Below are 25,336 nucleotides of genomic sequence, written 5' to 3'. Positions count from 1 at the left end.
AGACGCATTACTTGACTGTCTGTTGTAAGCCGTTTTTTCACTGGTCGCTTAATAATAAATTATATAGTGAATAGAATCAGGCGTTACTTTGCGGAAATCCATATTAATTAAAATCAAAATATTACTTTGCTACTTAATCCGCGAAAAGATAACGTGCTAGTCAATCAGTGCAAGTAAGTATAACGGGTTAGCACTGATTGACTTGAGTGATATTATAAAGTAAAAATGAATAAACCGCATTTATGTAAGTAACAAACTGTTTTTTGTCAACAGGTGGCGGGACAAGGTTGTAATCAAGAATTCTTTGACAATGAGTTGCTTACAGTCCATATACTACATATACGAAATAAGGTGAAAAGCTTAAATAGTAAATATGAGTGGCGTTTCTTAAACAACATATATTGGCATAGAGCATCAGTCATGCATCTGCAGATTTTTCAAGAGGTTACCACCCCAACAAGATACTCCGCTACCGAGCTATCTGATGAAACGTTGTACTATTCCTTCAACGACAGCGTACTTACGACTCTAGATTATGACGAAAAAGAGTTAACTGACAGAGAAAACTATAATGGGTGGTTTGCTTCCATGGAGCTATGGAAAATTAATATATGGGCTATACTTGCATCAATTCTGGTAGTCTGCACGGCGGGTGGGAACATCCTTGTCTGCATGGCAATATACTTAGAACGGAGACTTCAAAATGTCACTAACTACTTTTTGATGTCATTGGCTATAACGGACTGCATGGTGGCGGTGCTTGTGATGCCTTTAGGAATATTATCGCTAGTAAAAGGTGCGTATAACGAACAACGATCAAGCATAGTAGGTAGAACCTTAGATACTATTATATCAACTTTTACTCAACTCTTACAGCATCGATTTGAAATAGAAATAGAAATAGAAATCGTTTATTTGCAAACCATGGTACATAGGTGGTACAATAAAAATAGAATCACATGGCACCCTATAAAGGGTATAGCAAGTATTCTTATAGCTAGATAGGACTATTTTGTATAGTAATATAATGTTATTATTTTTTGTTTTTACACATTGCCATTAGGCAGGAACGTAGATTTTTTTAGCCACAGTTAGGTTTTTGCGGCTTGGCTACATTTTATTTATACTTAAACCTACGAGGGAGATCAAAGTTAGGATGTATTTTATACCTACTTATAATTAACTTATTACTATTTAACTTATTACAAACTAAGTAGAGCTATCTTCCATAAATTCTTGTATGGAATAGTATGCTTTCCTTATAAGAAGTGATTTTAGATTTGATATGAAGGGGTTTAATTTCTCTATATTTCTTATTGTGTTGGGCAATTTGTTGTAAATCTGTATTGCTCTGAAGTACGGGCCTTTTTTGTACATTTCTAAGATTGGTTCCGGAGGTATAAGTTTATTTTTTCGGCGTGTGCTTTTACAGTACTCAAATAGTTCGGTATTTTTCCTAACAAAAATGGATATCTCTAATATGTAAAGGGACGGTAGTGTTAAGATTTTAAGGCTTGTGAAATATGATTTGCAACTGTCTGTTTGTTGTATGTTTGCTAATATACGTACACATTTTTTTTGAGCTATAAGGAGATCGTGTGTATCAGTACTATGGCCCCAGAGGATAATGCCATAGCGTAACCAGGCTTGAGCGTAAGATTGGTATGTAGATAAGGCGCAGTCAGTATGGGTGTTTGACTTTAAAACGTATAAAGCATAGAGGAAGGAAGAAAATTTGGATTTTATTTTGGATATATGTTTCTTCCAGTCAAGGTGAGAGTCAAGAGTTATTCCTAGTAGGGTGCATTCTGATTCTTCTTCTATGTTTAAATCTCTGAGAAGTGGTGACAGATCGGTAGGTCTTTTTTGATAGGGTCTAAATTGTATTATTTTTGTTTTTGCTGTATTTATTAATAAGTTGTGTTCTTGTAACCAGTTTGTGACATTGGTGAAAGCTTCTTTAATATGCAGTATATACTCTACACTACTCCCACATTAACAGTAGGAGTAGAACCGTTCAGAACATTCATGACAACGCGCATTGAACACACCAGTTACTATGCAATCGTTGTTGGTCCTGGCGGATGATACAATTTTCTGGGCTCGTGCCGCTAGTGTTGAACTGACGCCATAAGCATCGATATCCTGTGCTTCTTAGGCTCATCTGAACCACATCAAATATTTTCTGTCTTGCATTGAACTGATTCTGTGTATTAACGAAACAGCCGTACATATAAATATGTTCCTCACTTTAAGCAAACGAATCGGAGTCTTGTAAGAGAATTGCATGAAATGTAAACGATTGTCAGGCATTTTATTCGACTTGAGGGAACGTATATCGTCAGCGACGCTTAGCACTGGAAACAATTGAGGCGTTGTATCGCTTATGAACGTCACAACCACGTTGAAAAACTCCGTCAAGGCTACATTATAGAGTGCGTATGCCCCGCACGGATGCAGTATCGTAAACAGAATAGAATTCGTAAACTAGACTATATTCGATTTGCGCCGCCTTCGCTTTCCGAAGAATCATCTCCCTGTGCAAATAACTATTTGTGAACACCAATCGATCGATTCCCTATTGAGTTTTCGCTCTTCTTCTCGATGCTGTATTATATGTCAAAAATTTGGTAGCATGTTAGTTATTTGTCTTGGGCATTTTGCATTTTCTGCAAATCGACAGCTATTAAGCCTATTTTGCGTGAAAAACGCCAAGGAACCGCGCCAAGATGTCAATCGTACACTGACAAACACCAAACGAAAATGAAAAATGTAGTACGAGTAGCTGATGAAATATGGCATTTCTTGAACCCCGTATTCCTTTCGCAGGATTGGTCCATAGGACCCAAGGATTGATTTAAGAAGTGGAGCCATCAATATTTTTGATATATTTTTAGGGCGGTGAGGGCTTGAAGACCTCAGCTTTATCATTTAAGCTACTAGGCCGACTTTGGTGTCAATTGCGTATTCCCCTTTTCACGCTTGAAGCCGTTTAGTTACGATTTGATATAGAGTAGAGATAAATGTGACTATATACGGTTTGAGTGATAAGTCTGGTAAAAATTATATTCAAGCTATAATACCTAATGGTATTTTTATCTAATTTAACATTGACAATTTGTGATAGAGCCTTTTTGAAGGTAAATTGTATACAGTGAGTAAATCTAATACGGGCGAATCTCTTAACGGTGGTTAGTATAGGACAAAGTAAAGGTAATTAGATAACATTTACTTAAAGTTGCAACAATAATTTTGTCCATACAAAATAATTCAGCCCGCAATGTAATGCAAACACACTCACGTTAAACGCTCGTTGACAGTTACTTTCAAAAACTCCTATTGCGTATGTAATGTTATTAACTGTCATGAGTGGGTAAATAATAAATAAGTATGATGTTTTTTATCGGACGAAATTACTACCTAGTTTAAAATCAAATTACATGAAAAAATCTTATTAAAGCAATCATTTATTTTAATAACGACCCATTGAAATTACAACTGAAATGTACTGAAGTTGCTGAAATACTTACCTAAAGAAAATCAACTAAAAAAGAAAACTAAAAAACACAATTTACAACAATACCAATTCTGAGAAACCTGAGTTTAGTTTTGCCCCCTCCACCCTTCCAGTTACGGGCAATCCTTCACGAGCTCGCTATATCGCGTTTACAATTACTCGAGCGTTTCTTGGTACAACCCGATGAGGGAATCGTTCTCTGTACACAGCTAGCGCTCCATGACCATTTTGTAGTGTTTCACCGTAAATTAAAATCATGTCCATTAATTCAGGAGCAGTAAAAGTTGTTAAACGAGGCATTTTTGTAACATACGATTACTTTTGAATCGAACGACTGAGATTGTCAAATCAGAGTTGAAATAAAATAAGAAACTTGCAATTCCACCAAAGAGTTTGCCACGTTTTCACACAATGTACCAGTACCAACCAAGTTGTGTGGTGTTTAGACGGTTTAGTTAATTCTCGAAATAATTTTGGTAATAACTGTACAACTATTAGGCGGGCCGTATGCTTATTTTCCGCCATCCTGGTATTAAAAAACAGGCAAATTAAATACGAAATGAATACACAATAATCACTTATGAGAAACTGATATTAGATGAATTTTCAAAAAGGGTATGCTATCAAAGGTGCTTGTCTATTGCTCAGATTAGAAATAATCACGTCAAGTGCTGTCATCGTGACTGATTAAAATGAAGTCAGTTTCTTGTTGATAAACATGATAAATAAATAAGATTTAATATCTTTTAACACGCCTAGTAGTACTTTTATCTACCAAAATAACTACAAAACATTAAAAGCAGTGTAATGCTAACATGTATTGTGAATGTTCCTCCAGATAGGTAAGTTTCTAAATGCTATTGTTGTATTGCTAATGAACATTTGACATTTCGGTACCGCAACCATGTTTACAGTACATTGCTGCTGAGAAATTTAAAAAATAATAATTATGGGGTCGTAATGAACTGCAACTCAAAAAAACCTTTTACTTCATGATTACACTAATGAATACTATGTCCGATTTAATTTATCGCCCGTATTAGATTTACTCACTGTATTCAGCCAGTTCACATGCTTACTTTTTTTGACGATCATGAAAAAAAATGCTAGAGTCTGTGCGGAAAGAGAAGAGTTGTGGAATGTATTGAGCCCCATACATTCCACGATTCTTCTCTTTCCGCACAGACTCTATACGGTTTGCAAACATGGGGAAAAGTGAGTTTCGTGTTCTGATTAAACATTATTTTATTCCGAAAAAAAACCATTTCGGATACAAAAAAAAATTAGACATAATTATACAATCGATTTAGATGATTCACAAGTGGTTTACGGATTTCCGTTGTGGTCGTACAAGCACTATTGACGCCAGGGTTGCCAACTCCAATTTTTTTTACCTCTAGACCTCACCTTAAAAACCCCTAAAACTGTACTATTATTTTGGAAAACCCACTAAATAAAAAATAAACGAAATTATAGGTTTCATTAATTCTTTATTTATACATTTTCCAGAATTTAGTACATTATTATGATTTTCAACCGGTTCGACATTTTTGTGATCATACATACATATGAACGTTATAGATGGTCAAGCAAATCTTGTCAGTAGAAAAAGGTGCGAAATTCACATTTTATATGAGACGACATCCCTTCGCGCCTACATTTTTCAAATTTGCCGCCTTTTTCTACCCTAAAAAAACCACTAAAAATATTTAGCCCCTAAAAAACCCCTAGCTGGTTCATTTCCCCCTAAATATAATGGTAAAACCACTAAGTTGGCATCCCTGATTGACGCCGACCGACCCGGACGCCCATTTGAAGTCGCTAGACGAGAGTTGATCAATTGATCACCAAAATCCACGATATCGTATTGAATGACCGAAGAGTAAAAGTCCGTGAAATAGCTGATATCGTAAGCATCTCAGACGAACGGGTTCGTAATATCCTAAACAATTATTTAGATATGAAAAAGCTATCCGCCCGTTGAGTGCCGCGTTTACTCACGGTTGATCAAAAACGCACTAGAGTAACCATTTCAGAGGAATGTCTGGCGAAGTTTAGGCGTGATAAAAATGATTTCTGGCGTTTTTTATAACTGTCGACGAAACCCGGATCCATCATCATACACCAGAAACCAAGGAAAAGTCCAAACAATGGATTGCTTCAGGTGCAACCGCACCGAAGAAGGCCAAAGCAGTTTTATCGGTGGCGAACAAAGTTATGGCTACTGTCTTCTGGTATGCCCGTGGTGTAATATATATTGATTACCTTCAAAAAGGCAAAACAATCAACGGCGAATATTATGCTAATTTACTGCAGCGATTTCATGAAGTTTTATTGGAAAAACGACCGGATTTGGCGAAGAAGAAAATCTTTTTTCACCAAGACAACTCACGGGTACACACTTGCTATGGCTAAAATACACGAATTACGTTACGAATTGCTCCCACACCCGCCTTATTCTCCAGACTTGCCCCCCTGCGACTATTTTCTTTCCCAAACTTGAAGAAATGGCTTGGCGGAAAAAGGTTAAGTTCCAACGAGGAAGTCATCGAAGAAAGTAATACGTATTTCAAAGGGTTGGAGAAATCATACTATACTATACGGAGGGAATCGAAAAGCTAGAAAAACGGTGGAATAAGTGCTCTGAGTTACATGGAGACTACGTCGAAAAATATTTACTTTGATCAAAAAATCAAAAATTGTTTAATTTTTACCAGACTTACTCAGCCCTCGTACAACCAATGAATACTACATAATTTTGAATTTGAATATTTAAAAAGAATTGTGTCACGCAAATCACTAACATCTGTCATGGAATTTTCGGACAATTTTCGGATTTTTATTTAAATTTGTAACATTACACGAAGAAATACACCAATTTTATACATACGGTGTAACATGAGGAAAGCGAATAATTTTAACAGCGTATTCCTGATCATAGTCCCCACGCTAGCCCAATGCGGATTGGGGACTTCACATACACCTTTGAATTTCCTAAGCCTAAGCCCTCTCGCGCTCGAGAGGAGGCCTGTACCCAGCAGTGGGACGTATATAGGCTGAGATGATGATGATGATGATTCCTGATCATATTTAGAGAAAAAATGTCCTATAAACTTTTTTTAAATTCGTCTAGTTCAGAGTTATAATCAATAAAAACAAAAACAAGTTTTTATTGTAACATAGCGCAAAATGCCTTTTTAATGGCGATCTTGCTACTATGGGACGTAGTCTAAATTTTCTTATTGATAGATGTCTAAAAGTGACAAGTAACACTTTGCAAAAACTAGGTTTTACGAAAAAAAAGTTAAAATCCATTTTAAGTGACAAGTTTACCAATAACATGACCTTAAACTCACAGAACAGTAATATGTTATAAAACTAAACCTACTTAAAAACTAAAAATCTAAATCTACCGATGGCATAGTGCCGAAGATGCTGGCCGCATTTCCTCTTTCAATCGCAATGCTTATTCTTTAAGCGAGGAAGCTGCCGGCTCGTTGGTCCCCAGAGTCCCGGGAAATGACATAGGATATTCATTATTTTATCGCAAAATCGTGCTTTCGAGAGTCGGTCAGGGTCTCCGTCTCCGGCGTGCCTCCGTCGATCGGAGTTAAATCCCCAAAGAGAACGCATGACTCTCAGCTGTGGCTTGCCTTAATTGGCCGTCCAGAGGGAAGTCGTTAGAGCAATTATATTCTCCAGGGGTGGGAGTGTTAAAGGGTATAACGCTGCTCTCGACTCTCGACACCCCTGAGCCGCTCATGCCGCGGTGTTGCGCCTGGCCGTCTTTACGATGCCCATCTAACGAGTGGTGCATCGGGTGCCCATCCAACGAGTGGCGTGGCGAGTCACCGCCTGCTTCGATAACACAATGTTATAACAGGTGTCCGGAACTCTTAGCAATAGCCCAGTCTTATCTTCCACTGAGATTCAATAATAATCCCTACGGATCCCCATTCGCGTAATTCAAGAACACTACTTACAATAAGCTACAATAAAAAACACATGCCGTATAACCAGGATATTTTTGACCTATATCTGATACACTGGAATATTTACAAATGTTTTATTATATGTACTTAGCCATGTAAAAAGTAAACCTCCATTGAAAAAGGATAAATATATGGAACAAGAAAATAAAAATATTAAACCAAAAAAGTCTGCAGCGATTATGATAGCATTGATAGCCCAAGCGGTGCAAATGTTATTTTTAACGTCAAACTTCTATGAAATTATGACGTATAAATAACACTTGTGGGCTATCAAAATCGCTGCAGACTTTTCTTGGTTTAACTTTATACAAGTTACACACGTTCTTGTTTAAGCAAATAACTAGCTAAGAATAATACTAGAATAAAGACTGTTAGGATGATAAACAAAATTAGTTTTTTGGTGTGAAATGACTTTACATCATAATATGTACATATGTAGGTATGTAACATTTGATTGAGAACGCATTGAATGCGCAATGTTTCAGTACAGTGACATTTCCCGTGTCCCGCAGCTAAAATCTAATAGGAGTACCTACCCCATTCAATATTTGAAGGCGATTAATACGAAGTAACTAATAAGGATAAGGGTTTATAACTTGACTCCATTAGCCTGACTCCGCAACCCATTCTATAATTTGATATTTTCAGGTCAAAGTGAGTTTTAATAGTCTCTGAATAAACAGATATGAGTATTAGACCAGTCAGCCGTAATAAGACCGTAGAATGATACCTGCACAGCTATATTCACCTTTATTTAATCCTTAGGTCAACATTGACATAGGTAACAGTCCAACCTGCAATATCCACCGCAAAAGGGTCATCAGATAAAGGATTTTGGGATGTGAATTTTAGGGTTGCGATAATGCTTGCCTTGAGTAGATTAGATCCCTCTGCGTAAACGGTTTCCAATAAGTTTTTTTATTTTATGTCATATGTTAATACAATAAATAATATAATATAATAATTTGGACAGTAGAATAATATGATTTGGAGCTTATAAGCTCGAATGTGATTCGAGCCATTGCAGGGATAAGTAACCAAGGTGTAATAGGAAGTAGTTGGGTTTAAGGACTGTTCAATTTACTAAGCGGACACTCTTAGGTACACCTCTTTTAATCTGCAAATTTAAGAACAATTGACGTACAGCTCACAACAATATAATTATCAATCCCTTATTCACAAATTGCTACATATTTGTTCCCTAATTAGTTTTTTTTTCCCAGTATAGCGAATTAATTTAGGACATATCAAGTTAGTTCTGCACTCACGATACATAGGCAAGTACTCACTGCAAAAAATCGTAAATATGTACGAATTCTCCGAGACAAACGAGAACCATATTATTAAAACATTGGGTAAGCATCGTAGGCTTGAAGATTTTACAAAATCCCGGCACAGAAGCGGCCCGGCCAATCCAGAAACCGAAGTATTGTCATGCAATTGCTAAAATAACACAAAGTACCTACCGTTACTAGCGGTATCCGAAAGACCTAAGAAAACAGGCTTTAGAGTAGGCACACAATAAAATGTAAGAAAATATATAATATGTGGACCTATAAAAAACAAAAATTTGTCAAAAGAATTGCAGAGCAGCAAAAGCAGGCGAGAAAAAACAGCGGCAATCAGTACAACATTTTACATTTAAAGATAAATCTCGTTGCATTTTAATGGACAACGAAAATGCGCAAAATGTTACAGTAATAAGTTAACATGGCCCTTAATATGCTATCATGCCTTGCCGTTGTTGAAGATCATATACCCGATGAGGAGAGTACCATCAAGATTGATCAATTCGTGAAGATTGAACAATAATAAAAACTGTGTACTTACTATGTATTTTGTAACGGGAAATTTGGTGGCGACTTTTACAGAAAATAATGCATCCAAAAACAAGTAGGTACTTTTCGTCTAACAGACGCATACCTAATGTCACCTCTTCATTTTGGCCTTATTTGGCAAGTGCTCATTATGCTGGTCAGAATGTGGAGTTACGGAATTTGAAAAACATTGATTTCGTTAAAAAACAAGTAAATTCACCAAATTGCCCGGATCTCCGTCCCATCGAGTGGTACTAGACCATAAATGCTAGGTAAATGCTCTTAAAACGGGTAAACGAGAAGCTAAACATGGAAGAATTTTTATTTTTATTATACCTACCTTATTTATACACTATAGTTGGTCAAGCAGATCTTGTCAGTAGAAAAGCGCGGCATATTTGAAAAAAGTAGGCACGAAGGGATATCGTCTCATAGAAAATTTTAATTTCCCGTCTTCTTCATAGAATCTTTCTGGGACATTTTGCGAAATATGGTGGAAGTTGTTCAGCTTCATGTAATTTACCAGCATACCAATTTTTATAGAAATCTAAGATGTGATCGAAATGTACAAACTTTTTGAGAAATGCTCATATTTTTCCAAATAAAGCGTTTCCAGACATAAAATAAAGTAATTTAAGTATACCATGTTTGGGTGTCCACTTAATAAAATGAAATAGTCTTTACATTCTCTATGATTTCGTTTTTAGGTACCTACTGAATTTAGGCAATCGTGTCGCGCTTGAAGAAAAAAATAATAATTGTTTGAAAAAAAGGGGTTGTTTTTCGATTTACCTACTTCCGGGTAGAATATTTTTAATAGGACTCCTTTTTTATCTGGCTAATATAATTTAATGTTTTGGGCAACCGTATCTTTACTGGGTTAAAAACGATGTTTCTGATTCCTAGGCTGCATCATCTATGTTGTTATTTGTTACTGTTGACGCGTGTAATACGAATTAGTCTTAAGAGGAAGGGGGTCGACCGGGTGCTGTAATGTCATTACCTAGGCAGGAAAATCAGGAGTACGTTCTTATGGGGAACCGGTCATCCACTACCGTCTTAATGAGTGTTGATGGTAATTTTATTGGTATCCATACAAAGGCACGTTTTGTCGCAGGCCACTTTCCGCTGCCGGCCGTGTACTGCCTCCTGTGGATATGTTTGGACGTGCTCTTGTGTACGGCGTCTATTATGCATCTGTGCACAATTAGCATCGACAGGTAAAATTCATTATTTGTTGTAAGTAAGTAGTTATTTGTAAGTATATTACTAGGGGAAAAAGCCAAATTATTTTGTTAACTATGACTATGACATCTATTTCAGTTTATACTTTTTTAGTATTGTAGTGTGGTATTAAAAAACTATATTACACGTGTAATGACTAATGATATGTTCTTCAAATATTTATGCTACATGTTGTCTACTACGTATACTTGATTTATATAGCTATCGGTGTAAATTTACCACTTCTTAGCGTTATTCTGCTGCTATGCGAGAGCAAGATAATTTTCAACTAACATGCGTATCACTAATGCTAATGTTATTTTATACTGTGCAATGCTAAAAAGCGATTTTTATTAATTTAAAATATTGTTCATGTCATTTATTCGTTTGTGTAATCGTGAGGCCCAATATGCCAACATACTTTAACCACTTTATATTGGGTATCACTAAAGGGGCCCACTGATTAACAGTTCACCGGAAGGTATCTGCCTGACAGTTGTTCGGAACTGCTGTCAACTTTTTGTTCTAACTAACAGGCCGATTCCGTCCGGCGGACTGTTAATCAGTGGGCCCCTAAGCACCTTATAAAACAAAGTCACCCGCCGCGTCTGTATGTTTGTGTTTCAAAAACTACTGAACGGATTTTCATGCTGTTTTCACCTGACAATAGAATGATTTTTGAGAAAGGTTTAGGTGTATAATTTATTAACCCGCGCGAAGCCGGGGCGGGTCGCTAGTATTATTATGAATAAAAAATTATATGTAGCCCAATCCTCTATTAATGTTATCGGAACAATAAGAATATAATTATAGATACAATTATTAGTAATAAAAAAAGCTTACAATTGGGAAACCCAATTTATTTATGGTTAAAGTTTGTTGAGTATTTTGGGCTCAACCTGTATTACTATATACCCCTCTCCCTCCATTACCCCTCTTTTACACGGACAGTTCTAATATAATACTTAGATATACGTAGTTTAGAAGTATACTGACTTGCAAAATGTTACCTATTACTTAAATTAAAATGTGTTCATGCAGTGGAAGTAGCTACTCGGTATTTCAGTCGATCGTCAACACTTATTGTTCCCGAGTCATTTTTATTGTAGTACGCTGTTCAACGTTGGCTCTTTTTCCTCGTAACTACTTTGGCTGCTGACTGTACAATAAATAGTTAATGGTTGGTTTTCAATATATTCCTATGTTTATTTAAATTGTAAGGAACGGATTATAGTGGTCCCAACAGTATTACATGTTATTTATTTCAGATATCTTTCCCTTCGTTACCCAATGAAATTCGGACGGAATAAAACAAGGAAGCGTGTAACAGTAAAGATTGCCTTCGTTTGGATATCATCAACGGCTATGAGTCTACCGCTAAGCCTTATGTATTCACAGGTATAAAATACATAGATAACCTCTAGTTCAGTCGCACTAATTACGCGGAAGATTTGGTTGTAATCATGTTTTTGCACTATGGTGCTAATTACAACAAATTTTCCTGAATTCCTGAAAAACTAAAAAATAATTACTTTTGTCTGGGAAGTTTTGAAATGTGTATTCCTTGTGTACAGTCGACGTCAAAGATATGTTTACATTTTTCGCCTTATTACAAAGGAGTAAGGTGTAAAAGTGTAAACATATCTTTGACGTCGACTGTACTAACCGTTCGAGTCAAGTTTAGCCGCCGGCGATCGTTACATGATAACGTGACAAGTACAATCTTAGAGAATATAACCAAACGGAGTGGGTCATTAACAGGCGTTCCGCTCTGTCGAAAATAGGCGGCCAATGGTCAACCACATGTATGGACTGACGTTTATCTGACATGACGTACCTATACATTTGATGTGCCCCTCCCCCGCAAAAAACGGCAGACTATTTTGTACCGAAAATTATAGATATGGCGTCTCCGTTGGTTATATCCTCTAAGAGTACAATAATTACTAGTACCTACCTACTCGTACTGTCGACTAAAATTAATTTCATATTTTTTTTTTAATTTTCGCTGTATTTAATCATTATTGTGATTGTATTAAAATTATTTAAAATATAATTAAGTAATAAAAGAAGTCGTAAAGATGTGGTAGCTGAGTGGAGGCGTCACAGATGATGCGGAGAAGCGGGCCTTGCTGTGACATTATCATGTAACGGTACCCGACTGCCAACTCGAAGCGACCGGATAGTATAGGTACTACATTCATGTCTGCGAATTAAAAAAAAACCGGGCAAGTGCGCGTCGGACTCGCGCACGAAGGGTTCCGTACCATAAAGCAAAAAAAAACGGAAAAAAATGCAAAAAGAAAACGGTCACCCATCCAAGTACTGACCACGCCCGACGTTGCTTAACTTTGGTCAAAAATCACGTTTGCTGTATGGGAGCCCCACTTAAATCTTTATTTTATTCTGTTTTTAGTATTTGTTGTTATAGCGGCAACAGAAATACATCATCTGTGAAAATTTCAATTGTCTAGCTATCACGGTTCGTGAGATACAGCCTGGTGACAGACAGACGGACGGACGGACGGACGGACAGCGAAGTCTTAGTAATAGGGTCCCGTTTTACCCTTTGGGTACGGAACCCTAAAAAACTACGGTAGCTTGACATGCTTCAAAATAGTTCTCATTTACCGCTTTATCTGACATTCAGATAAGTAAAGTTTGTTATGTTGTTTAAAAATTTTAATCTATATAGGAATAATTCGTGTTAAATGAGCAATCAAGCTATTCCGGAGACGCCACCTCATTCGCGAGTTCCATGACAGAACTTCTAATGTGTGTAGATAAAACAGTGTAACTAATTAGGCATTAAAACACTCGTATTTTAATGCCTTTCATTATGTAGCAGTCACATAACCTGCTATATTTTAATTAGCAATTGTCCTTGCAGGATGTAGAATCTCTGTTAGTTGATGGCGTATGTCAGATTCCCGACCCATTGTACAAGTCAATTGGATCTATCGTCTCGTTCTACATACCGCTGGTTGTGATGATGGTGACGTACGCGCTGACGGTGCAACTGCTGGCACGGCAGCGTAAGGGGCTCGGCGCTGGTTGGGCAACGAGCTGGCTTGGGGCTCCTCCAATAGGTACGAAATCACAACATCTTAATGTACGAAAGCGACAGTAGAGCGACCCAAACCGCTGAATAGAGTTATGTGACAGATTCTGAATATGACATTCCGGTGGCGGCAGAAATGCAGCAACAATGATATTGACCGATATTTTCCGCTGTATGCTACGCAGCAATGATTTCTCAATCAAAATTTAACGTTTACGTTGCTTGCGATCTTCACCGGGTCGGGAGATTCAGTCAGTTTTAAGTCAAACTGGCGAAGTAGGGTGAGGTTGTTCCGATAACCTTTTCGACGCTATGTCAAACACAAAAGCTGTCACGCGGACGCCACTTCACCTAAGTGTCAAAACTGAAATTGAACTTTATGCATATACACACGTCTATGTTGCTCTGTGGTCTATGACCGATTAATCAGTCTTTGGCGTTGAACCTGCGCTGCGAATATACCGGTCATTGGCGTCCAAAAGGTTAAAAAGCGTAAAATATCACAGGATGGAAAACCATTAAAATATGATCGAAATAAAATGTGTAACTGCAAAATATTACGTGGAATTGGAATCCATATTAATATTGTTAACCGGGAAATATTTAAAGGAAAGATTTTATTACAATACGAAATTAAAAGCTATTATCAGATTAACGTAATAGCTCCATATAATGGCTAGGTTCGATATACTCGTAGGTTTGAAAATCTGGCCCATCAAATGATGGTTTAGGTACATCTTTACTAAGGTGATAAAAGGCTAAACGTAGTGGACCAATTAAGCTCCTCAAAGTGACTTAGAACTTGGTTTAAGGGCATTAGCCACATCCAAGTCCCGTCACTGCCTACGCGCGCGTTCTGATTGCACGTGTAGTGACGATCCCTCACAAAAGGGGTAGGTTTCCCACTCGCTGCTTTTTATTGCTAGCAGTTTTAATAAAATTTATTAATTAATTTGTGAAACGAGGGAGCAAAGTTCGCGTATCGGGGCTTATAGGGCAGCATAGGAGCCGTCAGATTTTTCACGCGCGCCAGTAAATGTAACGTTTATGCTTCCGATGTAGCCCACAAGACGGCAGAACCTAATATGCACAAGGAAATTTACATACAAGAACTGTAAATGGTAGCAATGGAAATGGACATATGTGTTGCTTAACTTCAAACTCGGGTAAATCCATTGGACCCTCAACAAATATCTACCCTATTACGTTATCTTAATACCAAAATCGCATAATAGTACGGTCATTATATCCAAAAAACCGACCCTACCCGTGAATAATTAGTTCTTGGATTCTTTTTTCGTAGGTCCCTCGGGAGGGTCACTGGGAGTGTAAATTTAAAAAGTAGGCTGAATCAGGCTCCTGCGTATATTCGAAAAATGGCTTTTTTCCAAAAAAAACAGTTTTTCTTCAATTACTCGGCCATTTTTGATTTTACAGTAAAACCGTAAGGACAAAAATTGTAGGAAATTTGATTCTCTACAAGTTAGTCCAGTCATTATATCCAAAAAGCGACCCTTCCCGTGAATAATCAGTTCTTGGATTTTTTTTAGTACGTCCCTCGGGGGAATCACTGGGAGTGTAAATTCAAAAAGTAGACTGAATCAGGGTCCTGTGTATATTCGAAAAACGGTGTTTCTTGAATAACTCGGCCATTTTTGATTTTACAGTAAAACCGTGAGGACAAAAATTTTTGAAAATTTGATTCTCTACAAGTTTAGTCCTCACAATTTTTCTTCTAGGATCGATAGTTTGGAAATAAAATAAAAAAAAAGCGACAAATTCAAAATATTTTCAACATCTCGTTTATTTTCAACTTTACGACATAAATGAAAAGGACTAAACTTGTAGATAATCAAATTCTGAACAATTTTGGTTCCCACCTATTTTCCCTCAAAATCGATATTTTAGAAATTAAACCTGAAAAACGCGACAAATTCAAAATATTATCATTATCTCCTATGTTCCACGCTTTGCGGCATAAATGAAGGGGAAACAAGGTTGTAGAGAATCAAATTCTGAACAATTTTTGTCCTCACGGTTTTACTGTAAAATCAAAAATGACCGAGTTATTCAAGAAAAACCGTTTCGAATATACACAGGACCCTGATTCAGTCTACTTTTTGAATTTACACTCCCAGTGATTCCCCCGAGGGACGTACGAAAAAAAAACCCAAAAACTGATTATTCACGGGAAGGGTCGGTTTTTTGGATATAATGACTGGACTAACTTGTAGAGAATCAAATTTCCTACAATTTTTGTCCTTACGGTTTTACTGTAAAATCAAAAATGGCCGAGTTATTGAAGAAAAACCGTTTTTTTGGAAAAAAACCATTTTTCGAATATACGCAGGAGCCTGATTCAGCCTACTTTTTGAATTTACACTCCCAGTGACCCCCCCGAGGGACCTACGAAAAAAAAATCCAAGAACTAATTATTCACGGGTCAAAATCTATAATGACTGTACTATAATCTGACAGATGGATTTACCCGAGTTTGAAGTTAAGCGACTCATATGTTTCCGATTCAGGCCACAAGATGGCAGACCCTCCAACGCGTAAGATTCCTATAGTTCGTTTTATTTATCATTAGAAAGAACTCTACAGAAGCAAGCATGCAGTTTTTATCAGACTCGTTAATTGTTAATAATTATTGAATAATCTAATGTAACATGGTCAATACATATAATTTATTTACTTCAAATTGTTACCGCTAAAAGTGCCAGATTTAGAACCACAAGCGAACTTCTGCGAAGTTCTTTCTAATGCTAAAAAAACGGACTATATAGCAACACTAAAGAGAATTTGAAGTAGAGAGTTACACATCACATCTATCGACAGGAGATTAACACTGTTTGAAAGCCATTTCACTTTGATGCATAATTCTTTCACTGATGATTGTTAGCTTGTCAAATATTAATATTAATGCCATCTACTCGAGGATAGGCTGAAGGTTATGGCGCCATCGCTCGAAAACATTGCACCATAACCTATAGTCGAGTAGATGGCGTTAATATTAATATTTAATAAGTTAACACATATCAGTGAAAGAATAAGAATCAAAGTCAAATGGCGTTCTAACAGTTTTATGTTCTGTCGAAAGATGGCAGTAAATTTACAGTGGCTACATAATTTACTTTGACAATGCCGTGGTGGCACTATTGGCTTCAACCAATCGCTGGCTTCAATACTATATTGCCAGTAGTCTGTGCGGAAAGAGAAGAGTCGTGAAATGTATGGGATCCAAACCATTCTAAGACTCTTCTCTTTCAGCACAGACTTTAGTAAATGTAATTTGGATAGAAGTACTGACAGACAATAATTAACTTTAATGTAACACTTATAGAACGGCGCTGCACGTGGCGTCGGTTCCTCGGACACAGAAGCACTCCACAGCACTCCGCCGCCTCTACTGACACAGAATTGCCGCCGATCGATACCAGGGATCTCTGGCTTCAGGATTCTAGGTATTACCTTACATTCTCATACTCTTAGTAACGCTGTTTGTTAATATAAAGGCTGATACTAATGTAGCATTCATTTCAGTGTTGTAAAATATGTATAGATTCCTAGTAACATATGAACGGTATTATTTCTTTAAACAAAAATTTGCTTAGTTTACTACGAGAAAAAGCTATCGCTCGGAGGCTCGACGGCTAGCAAATGTGTGACGTGCTTAAAAACGTATTAGCTGTTTATCAGAAAGTGAGCTTATTTCGTAGGTAGGTAGAGGTACTTGTTCTGTACAGATGCGTTGAATTGATGTCTTAAATTCCTTGCAATAATATTTATTTTACATATTTTTTATTTAATTTTGCAAGAAAATAATTATATAATTATTATGCAAATTAATTTGTATTTCCGTTTAAGTTCGTAATTAATATATTTTTATAAAGCACAGAAATAAAATAAAAACACGGACAGTATGGACACTACTCGCAACTACATTGTATTATAGGTAGGTACCTACTTACATCTGTGTGGTCGATATATTTCGATCGATTTGATCGGTATACTGGGTTTATAGCAAATGTTATGTCTAAAACTGTATTAGATTTTGCTGATTTTATATAATTCAAATCAAGATCTCTTTGAATTATTAATCCTATTCCGTTACCTTCGTTCCTTATTTGACGACTACTAGGTACCTGCATAAATAGACGGTGGATACTCAAATATTTCGGACAGAAGAATATTCTGGTAGGCTCATGATTTAAAAAGCGTGGTATCTAAGTGATAATCTATGGATTATTTTATCGAGCGATACGCAATATAGAGATGTAAATATTAATCATAGAACTTTAAGTCACAAAGACAGACGAGATGAAAACCTTTACTTTAAAGTGGATTATGCTGGATATGGATGAATTTCTAGTTGCATTAAGGTAAAACCGAAAAATTAAAAGGTAGCTTTGGATTTATTTTATATCATGAAAATTTCGTGTATGAAACTTATTAGCATATAGCCAAGAAAAATATATCCAAAAATCACAATCACATCGAGGCTAGCCACTGCCACGTTTCAAAGGTCTTGATGGTATTTTTAAGACGAAACAGGAGCATTTAGCAGGATTATTTATTTATCATTCATTAATATTTATCATGTCGTCGGCTTGTAGCGTTACCCGACTGCCAACTTGAAGCGAACGAGTAGTAGGCAAATTTAAATGTTACAATTAAGATAGTTTGAAACTATAAATTTAAAGCGTTTTGAGTGCATTAAAAGCGTTAGACAAGAAAAACGGTTATTAAATGACTGCACTACACATTTGGCAGACAAATACTCCGACTGCTTCTATTTTACCCATTTTTTGCGTCGCACTCGCTGTTCAGTTCGAAACACGAATAAAGTTGATTGTTGAGTAGTTTTCATCCTAACAATATTCACTGGAGAGCAATAGAACTAGGACGAAAAACTGCTATACTATATCTACCAAATTGTATTTAACTTTTTCGCTGCCATTGACTTAAAGTCAGTACATATCGTGCTCAACACGCCACGACTTGATGTGTTATACGGGTTATTTACGTGCAATTTGTGGCTTGACGTTGGTGGCACTTTATTAGTTCATTGACGTGGCGGCGTAATAAGATCCTTTTCGCTTCCGCCTTATGGCATAGAAGTCATCTGTTCATCCTTAGTTTTTAAAGCACAATCCATTATTGTAATTCACTTAATTCTACCACAGGGAAAATTAGCTTTCGTGACTGAGTACTTAACTCTAAACCATTCACGTGTATACGTTTGACCAGTAGTAAAAAAACACAAGCAGTTGTTGGAACACTATTGTTAGTTTGCTACAAAGATAGCCTTAAGGCGGGATTCCACCAGTGTGCGGCACTGTGCGGCACAAGCATAATCAGTGTACGAAAATGCTTGTGCCGCACAGTGCCGCACACTGGTGGAATCCCGCCATTGGAGCTGTAACGCACTTTATGGCTCTTCTACACGATGGGCCAACGCCAGCCATTCCAAGGGACGCCGCTATGCGGTAGAATGAGATAGCAATATCACTTGCTCCCTCTAACGCATAAATGCGTCCCTTGGAGTGGCCGGCGTTGGCCCATCGTGTAGAGGATTAGACTGATCGCCCACGATTCAGTTTACGCCGACTGTGACTTTCCATAGTTTAATATAGGCTTTTACGCACTAAAAGTCGCCGGTCGCCCGGGAGACTCGGCGACTCGCTTCGTAGTGGCGACGCTCAAGCGACTGCTGGTCGCTGGCGACCACTAAGAACACGGTTTCAAATGGAAGCGTTCACACTGCGAGCAACAGTCGAGACAACAAAATACCTACCCGTCTCTCTCTCGAACATAGTTGTGAAGAAAACAACATGTTTTAGTGAAGCTTGCGCTCGGCTTGGTCTCCTGGCCTTGCTTATGTTTTGGTCACGGAGGGACCAAGTCACGGGCGACTAGTCGACAGTGCGTAACGGCTCTTACCTAATTGTTGCATGCTTATTGTATAGAAATACCTATTTGTTGATGTAGTTGTCCTCCGCGCTGTTCTATGTTTGTGACCATCTGTGTAGACTTCATACGAGTACATGTTGTGTTGCACAGCGAGCCCGCCCCATCAGCAATGACCGCACTGCATCAGTTTGGGGCTGAGATGTTGCGCCTGTCTCGCGGCTTGGAAGCTTCCGCTGCGTCTAAACCACAATATAGCGGGTATATATGAATTGGCATAATTAATTTTATCAAAATTTTAAATATATATTTTCCACAAATATATAAACTTCCTAACATTTATAGCGTTTGCAGCAGAAAGGTAGGTACATTGAAAAATATCCCAATAATCATACATCGCAAAAAAGAGGCGATCATTAAACATTTCTTTGTGTACGAGATGCAAAGTGTTAGGTATGAGTAATTGTTACAATAGCGGTCCTACATGCAATTTAACGCGTTCAGGTTTTTTTTCATATACGAGAAATGTAATTAATGCGATAATTTACAACTAGGTGATATAAATAATATATCTGGCATAAAATATAAAGTTTGTGTAACAAGTACTTGAATGATTGGCAAAATGTCTCTTATTTGTGATGTATCCCAGTTAAATTGTGTTTTTTGTTCGTGCAGACATATCTTTTGATTCACAGCGTGTTAGTGGTATTAGTTGACTATATCACACTATACACCAGACGCCAGCTCGTAAAGGCAAACTAACTTGATACTTTGGAGTTGGTTGGTAATTGGTGATGGAATTGACATTTAAATAATGATTTTGAATGAAATGACGATATGGACGACCGCTTCTCCATTCAAACGTAGTCCCCATTTTCCTCCCTGGATATTAACCTCAATGGAAAAAATATACATTTTTTAAATAATTTTATATTAATCATAGCTATGCCCCCACGTTTATTTATTTTTTAAATATTATTATAAGAGTAGGGAGCAATAAAGCAATTCCATCATGCACATGTTTAAAAGCTCCTAAGTAGAATAAGTAATAATCAAAAAATCTAAAAATTCTCTAGTGCTAGAAATAGCACTTTTCGTGCGCATGTCATATGTACTGTAAAACATTGTACGATACACGTGCGAATAGGTAATTCGCAACTCGTGTCCAATTTCTTCTTTTCCGCACTTGTATCGTAAATAACTATTAATACTAACATCAAACTGGGAAAAGTATTTTCTAAAATGTTAATATCCAGAGAGGAAAATGGGAACTACGGTTTTATGGAGAAGCGATTACGTGAATTCGTCATCTTTTCTCTCAACGTTATTTTTAGGGTTCCGTACCCAAAGGGTAAAACGGGACTTCGCTGTCCGTCCGTCCGTCTGTCACCAGGCTGTATCTCACGAACCGTGATAGCTAGACAGTTGAAATTTTCACAGATGATGTATTTCTGTTGCCGCTATAACAACAAATACTAAAAACCGAATAAAATAAAGATTTAAATGGGGCTCCCATACAACAAACGTGATTTTTTACCAAAGTTAAGCAACGTCGGGAGTTTTCAGTACTTGGATGGGTGACCGTTTTTATTTTTGCTTTTTTTTGTTTTTTTTTTTTGCATTATGGTACGGAACCCTTCGTGCGCGAGTCCGACTCCCACTTGCCCGGTTTTTCAAACGTATAATAATTCAAAATGAAGTAAATAAATAAACAAGTAATACGCTGTGTAACACGGAAAAGGTATGGATGGTAGGATTTTTTTTTTACTAAATGGGACTTAATAGCCTACGTCAGCCTTTATATGTAGGTACCTATTGGCTTTCTGTAATTTCGAAAGTGACCGTATTATATACCCGGGGTCTCAAGAATAACAGATAAAAGTGGGTAAGTATCAACATTTTCCAGCAACGCAAAGTTTTAAAACACCCAAACTCCGCAATGGTTAAATTTAATATTGTTTACTCCTTACTTAGTACCTACGTATACAGTTGCTAATACATATGACGACGAACAGGTGGTCGGCCAATTAGTGAACAATAAACGGGATGCGGGTGGTTCAACAAAATTTCCGTGGTCTGTGATGATGATTTTGTAGAGTATGAGTAGGTATTAGGTATGTAAGTAATAACACTAAAACTGATATTTTTCTGAATCCTAATTATTACAAGTGCTGCGGTACGTTGGGATAAGTTGGAATGTGTTTTTATGAGATGAGCAGTGGTGTATTGGAGCCACCATAAAACAAAAGATAATACGTTAGTGTTCGCTTAAAGTCAATGTGGCTAATTTCGCCATAGGGGCGACCACAAGCGTACCTTCATTTATTTGATTTTCAATCATAGGGAAAAAAACCTGCTTTTAATTGCTGAAACTAAAAGCAATTGTTCGAGAAAAACTCTATAGGTGACGGAATTAGACACGTTATCTTTTTTCTGGTAGAAATATGTTCCTCATACACAATTTTGCCCACTGAGCGACAGGACATAACTAAATGGCAGTTTGAACAATGTTGGTAGCAGCAAAAATATTACGAGATTCAAATTACGGAGGGCTTCTTGTTTTACCCCTGTTTTCAGCTTATCCCAACGCACCTTATATGATGTCCCGTTTAGAGTGTGAAATCGTGACGGCCCATCATTAGATCAATGTATTCCAAGCTTAGCAATTTAGTTATTAGAATATAAGTAATCTATATAGCTACACTTTTATAGGAATCCATTATTTAGGCCTTTTAAAATCTTTTTGTTTTTTTTTAGACCTCATACATCAGAACGTGCCGGTATAGCCACACCTGGATCCATAAGCGTTTCATCTAGCTCACCTTCGTCGATGCATCGGGACAGACGCCGACTGTCGGCTGCTGTCGATACAGGTACATTGCCACTTCGGCCAAGAAGCGCTTCTGATGACGAAGGTAACGAAGGACTGCTTGTACCCAATGCCTTGACTACTAAATCTCGTAGTTCCGAAGATGGTCTGCTCCTGCCGCCTCCTTGCACGTGCCCTTATTTTGGCAATGAGTCGACTCCACCGAGGCGTAATACAGATGTAATCATTGTACCCGGAGGGGATGTTAATGACTGTAACGGGTTTTCTCGGATAAGAAGTGATGAGCCTTCCATCTCCTACTCGAGGCGTTCAAGTCGCGGAGCATCCTCTATGGTCACATGGGAAGAGGAAAGGAGATGTGGAAGACGGGGTTCAAGTTTCGGCGTATCTAGAACAACACTGGCAACTCCTGTGCGAAATATGCGGACCCGAAGGTCATTAACATCTCGAGCGCAACCGGCCAATCCAAGTCCATATCGCCACGCGAACCCACGGACACATCACTCACGGAATTCGAGCGTGATATCTCGGAACTCTTCGCGTCACGGGCGGATTTTGCGTCTTGAACAGAAGGCCACTAAAGTGCTTGGAGTGGTGTTTTTCACGTTCGTTATACTGTGGGCGCCTTTTTTTGTTCTAAACATGCTACCGGCTATTTGTCCTCGTTGGGAGAAAAACGTACCTTATTGGGTTTTTGATTTTGTACTATGGTTGGGTTACTCAAGTTCTATGGTGAATCCGATTTTCTATACAATATTTAATAAAGTGTTTAGACAGGCTTTTAAGAAGGTGCTGCTTTGTGAGTATTGCCAGGGATCAAGATAGCCCGCCCCATGGGAGCGCGTGCGGCCGAACTCGGACCCCGGCGTGAGCGCGCTCTCAGTCAACAGAAACATTCGATCTCAATTCGTATAAAACAATAAGGCTCGTTATTCTTCTTATTTCTAAAAAAATATTTGAAATGTGTGCTGCAACTTCAGACCGAGATTTAAAATGTTGCTTAACATCTTGGTAGCAATAGGTATGTTTTGGCCGATTACTTACGTTAGTTGGTACCTAATCATAGCTACTCGTATTGTCACCATCAAATTTGTTTTATGCTAGAATATTTTTATCAAATGAAGAAGTACAGGTAGAAAACTTATAAATGATAAGAAACCAATAAAAAACAAAAATAAGATAAGTAAATAATCTTCTGCCATATTTGCTGAATATTGTAAATGACTTTGGCATTAATGACGGACACAAGATAAAAAATAATGTGACCACTGACAAGTAGGTATGTATTTACTTAAAGTCAAAGTAGGTGGAGTTAGACTAAGAAAAGCCTGCAACGATTTTGATGGCATACGCAGTGCAAGTGTTATTTTAAACGTCAAACTTCTATGAACTTATGACGTATAAATAACAGTTGCACTGCGTGGGCTATCAAATCCGCTGCAGACTTTATAGACCGGGAGATAGTGACACATTTTACTGGGTCATTTGTACCAGTATGGCGGTTCGTCAGGGGTCTAAGTACGTAATGAACGAAATAAAAATGATGGTCATAGCGCTGGTACCGGCGGCCCAATCGCGTGGGCGTTAGTCGAACGTGTCGGATAAAATACGAGTGTCGAACGATTTGTTCCACAAAAATCCTCGTATTTTCCGATAGTCCATAAAAAAGAAGTAGGCGGTAGCGTAATGCCATACTTCTCCGGTGTGACTTACAGCCCGCCATACTGAGGCGAACACATTAATTAAAAAAAAACAATTCAATCATTTGTGCCAAGCTAATTTTTGCACAGATGATCATCGTCGAGCAGCCATTCATGGACATCACCATGCCATACTTTTCGGATGGTTCCAAATGGCCGCCATACCGCCGCAAGGGAGTTAATTTTTTTTTTATTGCTTAACGATTTGTACCATCTTGAAATTTTTTTTCAAGAATTTCTGTGTGATCATAAATGGAAATCTCATAATGCCATACCTGTAGGAGGTGGCAAATGTGTACAATATTTTTTTTTTTATTTCAAGTATGGTGCCCCTTTTTCCCCCTATTAGAAGTATGGCAAATATAATAATGGTCACATTGCATCATATCATTTCCCAAAATCCAAATGCCATACTGGTACAAATCGTCAAATTTTTTTTTTGTTTTAATTCTTGGCATAAGTCTCACAGTCGTCCGCCCCGTAGTTATAATCTGGAATATTTTTTTTAGGTATAATTGTATCCAAACAAACATAATATGATGATGCCATGCTGTAAAAAATTATTTTACGTATACATAGTCGTATTGTTGAAACGTGTCGATTAAATAAGTTTTTCAAGTATGGCAGCACTTTTTCCCCCTACTATAAGTATGGCAATTATAATAACGGTCACATTTTATCAAATACTTTCCAAAAAATTTAATGCAATACTGGTACAAATCGTTTAGCAAAAAAAAAATTTAACTCCCTTGCGGCGGTATGGCGGCCATTTGGAACCGTCCGAAGAGTATGGCATGGTGATGTCCATGAATGGCTGCTCGACGATGATCACCTGTGCAAAAATTAGCTTGGCACAAATGGTTGAATTGTTTTTTTTTAAATTAATGTGTTCGCCTTCAGTATGGCGGGCTGTAAGTCACACCGGAGAAGTATGGCATTAAGCTACCGCCTACTTCTTTTTTATGGACTATCGGAAAATACGAGGATTTTTGTGGAACAAATCGCTCGACACTCGTATTTTATCCGACACGTTCGACTAACGCCCACGCGGTTAGGCCGCCGGTACCAGCGCTATGACCATCATTTTTCTTTCCTTCATTACGTACTTAGACCCCTGACGAACCGCCATACTGGTACAAATGACCCAGTAAAATGTGTCACTATCTCCCGGTCTATTACTTGATCCGACTCTAATGCCATGCCGTCGAGCCAATATTGTTATACATATATCTTTTTAGTGAAAATTTGAATAAAGGGACAATACTTAAGTAGATATAGGTACTCC

The 25,336-nt window shown here is 37.6% G+C and overlaps 1 protein-coding gene across 1 annotated transcript; it reads left to right on the top strand.

The window, feature by feature from the left end:
* The first annotated feature begins 395 nt into the window (after positions 1-395).
* Positions 396-23,576, top strand: LOC134678799 (5-hydroxytryptamine receptor 2A). Its single transcript, XM_063537496.1, has 7 exons — positions 396-796; positions 10,444-10,546; positions 11,819-11,948; positions 13,441-13,639; positions 16,955-17,075; positions 19,675-19,782; positions 22,279-23,576. Exons 1-7 carry the CDS (start codon positions 421-423, stop codon positions 23,174-23,176), a joined length of 1,935 nt encoding a protein of 644 aa, XP_063393566.1. The 5' UTR covers positions 396-420; the 3' UTR covers positions 23,177-23,576.
* The last annotated feature ends 1,760 nt before the right edge of the window (positions 23,577-25,336 follow it).

The sequence above is a fragment of the Cydia fagiglandana genome, chromosome Z (genome assembly GCF_963556715.1).
Source record: "Cydia fagiglandana chromosome Z, ilCydFagi1.1, whole genome shotgun sequence".
In the NCBI taxonomy this organism is placed as follows: Eukaryota; Metazoa; Arthropoda; class Insecta; order Lepidoptera; family Tortricidae; genus Cydia; species Cydia fagiglandana.
The sequence above is the reverse complement of the archived record's forward strand: the minus strand, read 5'-3'. Positions and strand labels throughout refer to the sequence as shown.